Here is a 13,549-nt window from a genome sequence, read left to right on the forward strand (position 1 = left end):
GAGCAAGACAGTCCTTGCGTTTAAAATTAAGAATTATTAATCTTATTCTATAATCACTGCTGTTGTTGATAATAAAATAAATGTGAAAGCTCAAATACCTCTTTCTCATTTGCTAGCCGTCTGTATTTGGTTGCCTTTGAAGGTTGACTCGACTCATCCAGCAGATATTCTTTATAATGTCTTTTGGGTGCCATGTCTGCGGGCGGTTTTACAGTTTTTCTCTAAAAGCCCGGTAAAATACATCCACGGGTAAAGTAAAGTGCAGAGGGCGGGCGCAGTGTCCTGGATAAAACGTCATCGTAACCTGATACGTGCGCGTGTGTGCATGGACATTACTACGGTGGCCGAGAGGGAGCATACATTACGGTGTACACCGTTAATATAATACATCCATGGTGTACACAGACTTTTAAAAAATTTAATTACTCTTTTTTTTTTTTTGCAAGAACGTAGAGTCTGCGTCAGACAGACAATTTTCAATATCAAAATTGAACATTTACATGTGGTGGACATTTTTCAAATTGACCCTGAAGTACTCGCGGCTGTGCTGCCGCTGATTGGTTACCCCCGAATGCAACCTGCTTTAACGTAGATCAGAGCGATAGTAGATGCTGAGGGAGGCGTTGTCGCAGTTCAGTTACAATGGCGCAGTTCAAGTTCGGGATGTTTTATTTTAGGGACAACACAATTCACGTCGAAAGTACTGACATTGTGACACCTCAGTACAGACAGCAGCTCGTTCAGGTATTAAAACGGCCGGACCTCTCCAGTGAAGACGGATGGATACAAGTGTGCTGGGGCACCAGGAAAGCACCTAAAAACACGGTGGCCGCAAAACTGCTCTTACTCGGAGGTTTGTATTGCTCGTGCATGCTGTGAAATATCTTTTGAATAAATATTCTTTCTACTAATGACTAAGTTAAACAAGATAATAGGCAAACTTATCATTCACAAGCTGCATTAGCTAATAACTAGCTAGCTAGCTGTTAGCGGCAGACGGCAGCTGTTCAATTTGTGAGCGTGCTGTGTGGAGAATGTTTAGCAAAAATTGCCCACTGTAAAGAAAATAACAAGAAAAAAATTGTTTGTACAAATTTGTTATGCTAGCACTTGCCGCCAGCCACTACTGTTAGTGATGATTGATAAAGAATTTGCCAGTGGCTCATGCTAATGATTGTTAATGTTAACCTTGTATGTAATTTAATTTGTATGTAACTATGTTTACAAAAAGACTTAAAGTGACTTGTTGTGTAAAATATTAGATTTACTGTGGTGCATTTCACGAGACAAAATATTGAGCAAAAGAGGGAAAAAACATGGTTTTGACAGTTTGTCTGATGTTTGTGGTTACAGACAACTACAAGGAGTTGATGGGAAAAAAAGAAGCCTTCCTCAAGGATGAGGACATCTGGCACATGGCAGTTGCAAGGAGAAGGACCACACCTTGTACTACAACACATGATGGAAGCAAACCAAAGGTTATTTTTGTTGCTTGTGTTTCTTTTCTATAGAAAACACACTTTAATTAATAGTTATATTGTGTTGCAACTAGGGATGCCACAATACCACTAATTTTATAGATAGTTCTGACGGCATTCAAATTTGTCTATAACAAAGTCGATAACAGTGCTGCCAACTATTTTCAATGGGAAGTAGCTAAAGCCTGCAGGAAAAGTCCTGGATGTCGCTAGATAACGTCACATGCTAATTTGCATATATATGATGACATGACTTTACTACAAAATAAAAAAAAAAAATTTAAAAAATAAAGTTAAACTAAACTGACTGACCAGCGTTTATTTCAAGAGGCTCCTCAATGTCAATGTGCATCTAAATCTACCTCTAAAACTGTTTATACAGGCTGTTGCATCGACTGTAACTGAAGTATCATGAACAGAGAGATGATCATGCACTGGAATAAATTCACTATAGTTAACTCTGTCTATTTTGACAAAACAAAATCAAACTCAAATAGTAAAGTTAAATCATTTAGAATAAAAACGATGGGGATCAGTGATTGGTCTTTAGGCATGCACATTCACAGTTCATCCACGTCTGTGTGGCTGCTGATTGGTCCACTGAACGTGTTGCTGCTGCTCTGTCCCACCCACTGAACAGTCCACCCAGAGAGCTACATTAACACTCATTCACTGAGAAATACTGGCGACTCCCTTCAAGAAAAGTAGTTAAGATCTGTCCAAAAAGTCGCTAGATATGACACAAGTCGCTTAAAAAAAAATCGCTAAAGGGTTCTGAAAGGAGGCTAAATCTAGCGACAAAGTCACCAAGTTGGCAACACTGGTCGACACTACTGCAAAAACATCCTCATCATCCTGATAACATGAAAATAGAATATATCAATTATTTAGTTAAAGTCACAATATGTTGCTAACACACACGTGCACAAATATTTTGATATACTGAGCAGTAATGAAGCTAACTGCTGTGTTTACATTTACACAGCAGTGGTTGCAGTGACAAGACAGTTTGCAGCTTCATCACTTGTTTATTAATGACCTGTTGCTGCACTAGCACTTACCACAGCGATTGGTTTTTCCTTTTGCCCTCCCTCCTCTCTTTGCATTTCACATCAGATTAAAACACCTGTAGGTTCAAAATGCTGCTCCATTTCGTATCATACTTAACCAAAGTCTTGATTCACTGAAATCCCTATTTGTAGGTTGGTTATGCTTTTAATATCTTGTCTCATCTTGTTTATGAAAAATGATATGAAGTGAATGTCACCCACTGAATTATTTTTAATTGTAACACATACAATCGTTAATGAATTTATGACACTGTAATACTATGATGTTTTGTAGTTGAAATGTTTTTCTAAAAAAAAATCTCTTCACCAGAAAGCATCTATGGTATAGTTCATATGTTGTTGTCATGTAATACATTCTTTCTCTTCGGTACAGAAAAAAAGAATTACTGCAACTTCCAGTCTCACTTCAGATGAAGATGAAACACAGATTGACCCATCACAAGTTCTTCAAACAAATGTAAGTATTTACGGGAATAAGAGAATATTGTGGGAGGATAAGACATATTTTTCATATTAAGTGGCTTTAGGTTTGACAGCAGTGCAGTTGCAGAAGTGGATGGTGGCACTCCAGCTGTGTTAGTTTTGAAATACTGACTGTTTAGTAAGTACAAAAACTACTACAACACATGACAAATTGTATGATATAAAAAGATAAAATTGTGAGTAGTGAGTACTGTTCCTCTGGTGAAATATGGTCTGACAATATCTTAATAGGCTGTACAGTAGGTGATACATTCTACAAACATCTACAAAGATGGATATTTACCCCTCTCTTGCCTTTGCAGTTTAACATTTTACTTTTTCTGCCCTTTGTTTAAGAAGCCGAAGATGATAAAGGCTGCAAGAGACAGAGCCCTTTCCCAACTGAAATCCTCGCTGCTGAGAAGAAATCCAAGAACCTCCACCCCCTTGACAAGTGAAGACGATACAGACATAGACACCAATGTGGACTTATTTGACCCACCTCAGGCTTCGGGATCAACTGTAAGTATTTACAAAATGCAAGAAATAAAACTAGAATTAGGGCCCTATTGTTTCCGCGATCACAAAATCGCGGACGGAATCGCGGAATTGAGCAATAAAAACGGAATCTACTTTTTAACACAGAATATCACGGAAAATAACATAATTTGACTGAAATGCTGTTATCGTGAGGAAGAGGAATGTAAACCCAGGGGGAATGGGCTCTATGCACAGCTCCACCACTTCCTGAATTTAAGGCAGGTCCTTCATTTCCTGTCTTACATTATTGGACAAACTGATTAATCCAGGTGTGTCTGAGTAGTCACAATAGTCAGACACACCTGGATTAATCAATGTGTCCAATAATGTAAAACAGGAAATGAAGGACCTGCCTTAAATTCAGGAAGTGGTGGAGCTGTGCATAGAGCCCATTTTACCAGAGGGATGCTAATCTGTGTGACATAGCCCTGAAATTCACCTGCGCCCCCTCCCGCTTTAAAACAATCTATGTTTCAAAACATGCGAACATGGCAAAGCGGCTTCACAATAATCTGCCTTCGCTGGCAAGAAAATTTAAGAAACACGACGCTACACTCCAGGTGAGTCATACTAACATAGCATTGTTGACATTTTCATTTATGCAGGACCTCCGCCAAGGGGAAAGTGAAGAGGAGAGTGTCCTGATGGATCAGTCCAGATCCAGTGTTCCCATGCAACAGGAAGTGATGGATGCTCTGAAAGGTATTCATACAAAGAAGAATTTCTTATGTTTTTATGTCAGTAATTGTATCGATAGGAGCCTTATCTCTCATATATCTGTGACTTGTGTTTTTTTTCCTTAATGCAGAAATACCAGCCTTAGTCAGGTGTGTCAGAGATCTTATCACAACCATGAAGAGAATGCCACCTGTCATGGACACTGACAGTACAAGTTCTGGTTCTTCCAGTCCAGCTCCAGAAATGGTATGTATTGCATTTATACACGTTTTGTTAATACTGCTTTTTTATTACAGGAAACATTTCATCCAAAATTGTTGTAAACTATTTGACTGTTCACTCTGCAGTTTTGTCTCTGTAGTCTCGACCCACATTTTGCACGTACTGTATTTGATAGAACATTTTTTTTCCATTTGTTCAGAAATTACACTTTAATTCATTGAAGACCACTTGCAGAAATTACAACTTGACTAATATTTGGCATTCAATAGTTCGGCTTTGTCTTTTAAGAAATGCATTCCAGCAACGTATTCCTATAATTGACTAACTCTAATTCCTGGACATAGATTTCCCTGGGCAACACGGGGGTGCAGGTCAGCAAAACCTGTTTCCGAAGACTAAACCGAACAAGAATGTCCCTGTTCACACAGGACTTAGCTGTGCTCATCTTTGGGCGGGATGTTTTGGCATCCTCGACTCTCACAGGAAAACCAGGGCCTACTGGAACAACGAAAGAGCAGCTAAATCCGGAAAAGCTGAGTGCCCTTGTTGGTAAGTATTGGTTAAAGCAGAAGAAAGCGATCCGGTCGTTTTGGCTTATGCTGCGTTCCAGGCAGGCTTTTGTCGTGTTTTCTCGACCTGTTTTACCTGTGAAAGTCACTATAATGGCCACTTGTAACTTCAGACCTGTGAACGCGTACCAGATCGAACTGGTATGACTTCACAGGTCGGAAAATCACCAGTTACGGGCTGCCTTGAACACACCATAACAGTCCTCGTCCCTACGTCACCACATTCAGGCGCATCCCTTGGCTGCACACACAGCCCTGCATGCCATTCTCTCTCCTCATTGGATAAAAACTGTAGGATACAAGAAAAGTTTTCTCCTCGGCTCAGAGCAGAGCAGAGGGACTGACAGACCCGTGTTTTCGGTCCAAACACTCACTATGTAAGTGATATCGGGAAGAAGATCGGAAGATATAACTATTTAAGACTTATGTTAACACATATACAGTTATGTTCATAATAATAGCAGTGTGTTTAAAAAGGTGAGTAAACCTCAAAATTCTTCAAATAAATTGTATTTTAAGGAACACAACTGCATTGGGGACACTGCCCATTCTATTTCAAACCAAGTAAATTGGAAAAAGTAATTTAATTTGATAATATTTTATAGAAAGTCAAGAAATATAATGTTCAAAAAAATAGCAGTGTTGACATCTTTCTTTACACGCTTGCTAGTGTGTTTGAGGTCATTGTCTTGTTTGGGGTCATTTCCTCTTCAGTATACGGCAACATGACTTCTTCCAGTACTCTGATATACTCAAACTGATCCATGATCCCTGGTATGCGATAAATAGGACCAACACCATAGTACGAGAAACATCCCCATATCATGATGCTTGCACCACCGTGCTTCACCGTCTTCACTGTGTACTGTGGCTTGAATTCAGTGTTTGCAGGACGTCTGACAAACTGTCTGTGGCCCTTAGACACAAAAAGAACAATCTTACTCTCATCAGTCCACAAAATATTACGCCATTTCTTTTTAGGCCAGTCAATGTGTTATTTGGCAAATTATAACCGCTTCATTACATGTATTTTTTTTAACAATGGGACTTTGCGGGGGCTTCTTGGTGGTAGCTTGGCTTCACATAGACGTCGTCTGATTGTTACAGTACTCACACGCAATCTTAGATCTCCTTTGAAACTCCTGGAGCTGATCATTGGCTGAGCCTTTGCCATTTTGGTTATTCTCCGATCCCTTCGAATAGTCGTTTTTCTTTTTCTTCCTCGCCTTTCTGGTTTTGGCTGCCATTTTAGAGCGTTTGATATCATTTTAGCTGAACAGCCTATCTGCTTTAAGTCTATTTTTCCTTATTATAATTTTGTTTTTATGCCTCTACCCTTGCCTTGGCCATAGCCAGAAGCAACATGTTTCAGATTGTCCTCATGTATGTATGCCCCCTTCTTGCTAATGTGATAACTCTGGAGAAGTATGATTTGTAACACCATTTTATTTGTCCTTTTCTATTTTACAGATACAGTTATTGCTGAATTTCCAGGAACAAATGTGTCTGATGTGAGGGCAGTGATTCGGAGAAAATGTAACAATGAGAATTTTGTGAGCAAAAAGAAACAGTAAGCAGTAACATCAGTAACTGTTTGTAATCGTTTTTGTTTGTTTGTTTTTTGGTGGACATACATTTTGAGTTTAAACAAACTGTGTCAATGTTTCACATGTAAAAGTTTCAAAAGTCAGTTTAATGTTCATCCCTGTCATTATTAGCTTCTCTGCGGTGCACAGCTAGCAGGGTAGTGCTAGCACAGCTATTGTTTCTTTTTATTTTTTCCTTTTATTATTGTTTTTTAGTTAACTTGTTAAAGAGTATGACTAAAAAGAATTCTCTGGGGTCAGATGATCCAAATTTGAATAAAAATGTCACAATGAAGAGAAACTGTTTGAAAATGTTGTTAAAGATGTACTTAAATGTACTTTATTATGCACATTTTCCCTGTAATGCTGTGCGTTAAAAATAAACTTTTTTTCTACCTTAAGTATGTTCTAATTATATTTTATGTTTACTTAAAAGTAATTTGAAATTCAAATTAATTATAAAAAATATATACTTTCTGTGTACCGTTGAAGTGTACTTTAATGACAAACATCTAGTATACTTTCTGCACACATAATTAGTGTACTCACAGTATATTATTTTCGATGTGCTAACATTGTACTTAGTATACTAATGATATATCATGAGTGCTACTTTAGACATACTAAAGTACAACTTAGTGTACTTATCTGTACTATTTTGAGACACCATTAAGATGAACTATAATATACTTAAGTACAACTTTTTAATTTTTATTTAATTTTTGTAAATATATTTAAAATGCAATGGCAACACATTATGATTAAATTAGAAATACATTTCCAGTATATTCTAAATTTATTAATAGTAATCTGAAAAGTGGATTAAAGTATACTTTAAATCGAACTAAAGAACATTATAAATAAGTACAGTATTAGTAGAGAAAAGTGTACTTAAGTATATTTAAGTTGATCTTAATGGTGTCTCAAAATAGTACAGTCAAGTACACTAAGCTGTATTTTAGTATATCTTAAGTAGCAATAATGTAATATAATTAGTATACTAAGTACGTTTTTAGTATTCGAAAATAACACACTTTGAGTACAATAATTTTGTGCTTATGAAGTACACTAAGTGTGCTTAAATTTAGTATGTTAAAGTATACTTTTTTTTCGCCTGGGCATGCAAGTGGTGTAAGATACTAACGGTGTCGTGTTGGAGGATGGGTGGAGGATGTAAAGGGAGAAAGGAGGAGGACAGCCTGTAGAAGGTAAATTGGAAGGGAATAAGTAAGAAAAAATTACTGACTTGCTCTGTGAGGCTGCACCATCAACACTTCACCACCCACCAAGCAGTCCATCTCTACCTGTGTGTGTGTGTGTGTGTGTGTGTGTGTGTGTGTGTGTGTGTGTGTGTGTGTGTCTACAGTATGCAAATGACTGTGCAGTTGTGGCCCACTCACCAGGAGCACTGAAAGCTACCCTTACAGCTGCTGCAAGTGCCTATGGCAGGCTGGGTCTCTCTGTAAATGTAGCAAAGACTGAAGTGCTGCGCATTGAAAGGGAGATACAAAACCGGATCAAACAGGCATCATCATCATTCGGCCGACTCCGAAAAAGGGTCTTCCAGAATAAAGACCGTAAAAGCAGAAGTAAGCGGAATGTTAGTGTTAATATAAGTCTTAAATAGTTGTATCTTCCGACAGCAATCACTTCTATAGAGTGTTTGGTCTGAAACACGGGTCTGTCAGTCACTCTGCTCTGCTGTAAGCCGAGGAGAAAACTTTCCTTGTATCCTACAACCTTTATCCAATGAGGAGAGAGAACGGCATAAAGGGGCGGTCCTCTCTGTGTGTGCAGCCAAGGGATGCGCGTGAATGTGGTGACGTAGGGACGAGGGCGGGGACTGCTAACTCCATCGGCTGACAAGAAGTTAGCCAAAACGAACGGATCGCTTACTTCTGCTTTAACCTCCACACTAAAATTGCCATTTACAGTTGCCCAGAACCATCAGCTTGGCCATGTCTGGCGAAAGATTGTCAGACACATAAATTTCTGTATGGCCAATTACACCTTGGCCGCCATTCAGCAGGAGGCCAGAAAAAGCGATATAAAGGCAAGGCAAGGCATCTTTATTTATATAGCGCATTTCATACCAAGGCAACTCAATGTGCTTCACATAAAGACAAAACATTAAAAAAAAAAAAAAAAAAGAGAGAAAAGCATAAAACAGAATAAAAACAAGCACTAAAAGTTCAAAGCAAGAGCAAATAAAAGTAAAATAAAAGAAAATAGATAAAGTTTAAAGTTCTTAAAAAGAGCTCAGCTATAAGCACGTGAAAAGAAAAATGTTTTTAACCTGGATTTAAAAGTGCTCACAGTTGGGGCTGATTTCAGGTCTGCTGGTAGTTTGTTCCAGTTGTTGCAGCATAACAGCTAAATGCTGCTTCACCATGTCTGGTTTGAACTCTGAGCTCCACTATCTGACCTGAGTCAGTAGATCTCAGAGCTCTACTGGGTTTATACTCCACTAACATGTCATTCATGTTCATGAGTTGCCTCGGTCCTGACCACATCACTGTCGTGCTCAAATGACGTTAAAGTACACCCTTGAGGGTAATATTGCTTAAATCAGCCACTGCTCGCCCCGCCCCACCCCTTCTACTGGTACTAGGTAGGGGTGGGGTTATGCAAATTCGAAAACTAGTTACATCACTGGAAGACATCTGAGGGAACAGCTCACAAAACCACATGGATTTCAATCTAGGGAGTCTGCAAATTACTGATTTTTTTTGTTGTTGTAAATTCTCACATTTTTGGGGGGCGAAAGGCTAGACAAACACTCAAATATATGTAAAAAGAACCTTCAAAAAGTCATATTTCCATAATATGTCCCTTTTAAATCAGTGGTAGCTACCCCGAGGCTACACTGTGGCTGGAGTCACTTCTGGGCCATATTAAATGATAGGATCTATAATAAGAGACAGAAATGTAGCTCAGCTGATTGAGCCAGGTGAAGGAAGAAGCTCTTGTTATATTAATCCTAATGTGAAAATAATGAAAGAAATATTAAGTCAGATTAAATGATTAACCCCACAATGAGGTCATCAAGAAGGACGATGTTGTCATACTGTATGTATGTCAAAGCAATTGAAAATTCAGATAGACTAGAGTTGTTCCTAGGTGGCCTGCAAATAATCAGTGCCAAGACATGTTGGTGGATTCCAATAACCATAGCTAGGTACTTCAAATATGTGGCAGCACCAAGAGAACATACAGTACATGAAAATGAAAAGCTGTAGTTGGGGGGGGGGGGGGGGGGGGGGGGTGCCTCAGTAAGAATAGCATAGCACGCAGTGGAGGACAGCCAGCACTCAGTGAGGAAGAAGAAATGCAAATTATATTTAGTTATAATGTCATTATTAGAGCAACCTTAAAGCCCCAGTATGTAGGAATTCCCCCCATCTAGCGGTGCGGTTGCATATCGGAACGTATTCTTGATGTTGCATTCAGGTGAAATGGGGCAGACGTCAGACAGACAACAGACGCTGCATGTAACAGGATAAACAAGTGTCTATGTAAACAAACGGTCCGCCAGCACGAGGCAAAACAATACAGGTGTGAAGATATGTTGTCATGGTGATGTGGTATTGTTTACCTGACCCACGTTTTACCGTCTTTCTCTCGTCAAGTAAAATGACATCCGGTTGGTTTGCCGACGGCCGTCTGCCTGACTGCACCTGAATGCAACACCAGTGCCTCCGTCCTTCCTCACACTACACAGTGGTGACAGTTTTAACAGGCCGAGCTCACAGCTCAACTGAGTTTCCGTGGTTACCTACGGCCACGCTGCCACTCAACGTAAAAAATGGCGATGCAACATGGCAGGCAAGGTTTGGTGCGCCCCCCCTTGTATAGGCTATTTGTAACAACTTGTAACAACTCATTCTAAGGTACAACAAAGCTTTCATTTGTATGCAGGTGTGATTCCACTTCAGTGAAATACGTATTTATGAAAGACATATTTGAGTTTTGCTAATACTGTAAAAAGCCAAATAAGTTACATACTGGGGCTTTATATTTAGCAATGTACAACTGAGGTTGGCAGGAGGATGGACCGGGGGACATGATTACCTCTAAGTGTTCACATTAACCAAATAAGGAGAGGGACCAGGCGGTTTAGCAGACAGTGAACAATGATTGCGTATTTCGAACACTTTTAATATATTTTGAAACAAAACTCCAATTTCACTTTACAGGGACTTTAACAATGTTGTGAGTGCTATTGATGGCTGTCACGTCTGGATTAAACCCCCTCATCAGCACAAGGTAGACTTTTCAAACTACAAGGGCTTTTTCTCCATGAACACGCAGGCAGTTTGTGATTCATCAGGTAAATTATTTTATATCTATGTGGGATACCCCGGTCCTGTACACAACACACAGATCATGAAGAACAGCAGCTTTTTTAGTGCACAACGGTACCCTCCTGCAGGTTATATCCTCCTGGGTGATGGTGGCTATCCCTATTTGGACCAACCGATCAAACTCATCACACCTTACAGAGAGCCTGTTAATGGACAGATCCAAGCCTGCTTTAACTACCACCATTCCAAGGGATGCAGCATCATAGAAAGAGCATCTCTAGATGGAGATCTACCCTTTTCAAGGCACTGGAAGTTCAACCGGCATTTGCACCTTTGGTAATTGCATCTTGTGCCTTTTTACACAACGTTTGTAATGACAATGGTGACATGCTGGAACCAGATGCAGATGTTTTGCAGGACATTCTAATCTAGCCATGAGCAACTAGCAGATAACGAGAGCAACTAGCAGATAACGAGAGACCTGGAAATGGTACAAGGCAGACTGGCTGCCTTGGTCTCTGGCCATGTGCATGTCCCATAACAATAAAGCTGTGAGATTGACAAGTGTGTAGGCTATAGCAATCTGCAGTTCCCTCCAATATTAATGCCCTATTCCATTCATTCATTGTTGCCACTCAATAAGAAAGGAAAAGGGAAAAAATATTATTAGACAATTATGTTCACCCCTAATGTCAAGGAAAAAAAAGAGAGGGGCCAATGAGTGAGTCACCGTGAGGGCATTCTAGGATATCAGTCCTCCAATCACCGTACTAAATATAGCCTATAGTTAATTTACTCCCATATAAGCATGTCAGACTTGTTATACTCGACTCTTGCGCCGGTCCAAGAATTTCACCGTGCGCGCTGAGGCTCATGGTAAATTTAGTATGAAAACATTTTGCTTTCCAAAACTCCTCATTGTCCCTTTAAGTGAAAATGTATAAATATGAGAGAAAAATATATGCAAGGAGGATGTATGTGTCAGAGGGCCATAATGAATTATGTCTTATACAGCCCCTCATACAGTACTGTGTATTCACACTGCCTCAGGAGTGCTCTCTGACATCAACACCATCTCTTTAGTCTGATGAGAGTAAAAAGGTCTTGCACAATTTAAAGTTACATTACTGTTGTGTTTAGTAATGTCAGCAGAGTATTCTCTTTCTGATCAGAAATGATCAGAAAGAGAATCTGTCTGCATGAAATCCTCCACATTGACTCTCTCCTCCTCTGTCCTTCACTTTGTCTGCTTCTTTGTGCTCTAATTCTTTCACTCCACTGGCTACACTTTCCATCATCACCTCTTACCTCTCACCCTCCTTACACATGCTGTTCCTTTCCGTCCCTTGCATGTCATCCAGAATACAGCCAGCCTCACTGATTACAACTCCTTTGGTAAGAGACCATCTTTGATATGGAAATGATACCGCCACTCTGTAGGATGCTTACATATGCACAACATCTGATTCTGCAGGTATCCAGCACTGATGGTGTGTGTGTGTGTGGGGGGGGGGGGGGGGAAAAGAACAAATGGGGGGTGTATCTTCAAGGAACTCTGATGTAAACTGTTTTGGGACTGAATTGGGAGGGTGCATTGTATCTGGGGCTTTTTGGGGATACACACATCAAGTGGTAGGTGTGGATGATAGAATCACTGTAAGCCAATAAGGTCTTTAATGTTGTCAAACCTGCTTAAGCATCACTATACCCACATGATCTCAAGGAAATTTCAATTTAACGCAACTGGACTTAGTTATTTGTCTAGGAAGACGTTTCACCTTCATCCAAGAGGCTTCATCAGTTCATGTACGCAACTGACCAGGCTGGGACTGGTCCAACTATCTGGTGTGGAGACCCAGGTATTTAACCTCTTGTGGGGGCGTTCACAAGACAGATGATGTCACTGGAAACCCTTTGTGCTCCATGTGCCAACTGTCATGTTCGTGTTCCAAGGATGAGGCCGTGTTGATAGCAAGTAACTTAGTTTAATGTCTCACGTTCTCAACAACATACATGTGGCTTCATGCAGTCTTGCTCTACCCCGTTATATGGTACGGTAAGCTGACTACAAACCAGTACTGCCGCCTAGCGGTCAAACATGTAATAACATATCATAACATCCCCCCTTTTCTAAGGTAAAATGCATTAACATGAATCATCACATTAGCTGTGTCAGTTATTTCAACCATTTAACATTCAGCATAACTCTGCAACACATAAGCTGTATAAACAGTTTATATCAGATTGCATAACTCATATCTAAGCCAACACTAGACCATTTAGAACACATTCACAACATCAATCAATATACATTTTGTTCAACATCTTTAACATGCATATTGAATTTTCTTTGTTTATAAGTTCAGTCTATCAGGCTTTCTGATTTCTCTTGTGGACCTTCTTAACTCAGGTTCGCTTGGAGTAGGTGTGTGAGAGTCAGTGTTACAGTCCATAACAGGTGTGGGAGTTACCTGAGATTCACCACAGGTTACACTGAGCTCACCAACAGTCCCTTGAGGAGTCTTTAATAGACTGCGACGATTGCGTCTGAGGATTTGTCCATCATCAGTTTTCACTGTGTACGATCGTGGAGCAACTTCTTGCAGGACAGTTGCTTTTGTACTCCATCCATCAGCATCC

General features: G+C 39.8%; 1 protein-coding gene and 1 long non-coding RNA gene across 2 annotated transcripts; both read left to right on the forward strand.

Annotated features, from left to right (window-relative positions):
- Positions 1–323: 323 nt before the first annotated feature.
- LOC310998791 lies at positions 324–3,541 on the forward strand. The gene is made up of 3 exons (XR_014596015.1): positions 324–1,478; positions 2,922–3,005; positions 3,368–3,541. It is a non-coding gene; the product is annotated as an uncharacterized lncRNA (long non-coding RNA).
- Positions 3,542–4,160: 619 nt separating this feature from the next.
- On the forward strand, positions 4,161–6,978 carry LOC310999122 (protein insensitive-like). The gene is made up of 4 exons (XM_083989447.1): positions 4,161–4,252; positions 4,359–4,474; positions 4,795–4,999; positions 6,490–6,978. The coding sequence occupies exons 1-4, from the start codon at positions 4,195–4,197 to the stop codon at positions 6,591–6,593; spliced, it is 483 nt and encodes a 160-aa protein (XP_083845573.1). The 5' UTR covers positions 4,161–4,194; the 3' UTR covers positions 6,594–6,978.
- The last annotated feature ends 6,571 nt before the right edge of the window (positions 6,979–13,549 follow it).

The sequence above is a fragment of the Trachurus trachurus genome (genome assembly GCF_905171665.1).
Source record: "Trachurus trachurus genome assembly, chromosome: 16".
NCBI lineage: Eukaryota > Metazoa > Chordata > Actinopteri > Carangiformes > Carangidae > Trachurus > Trachurus trachurus.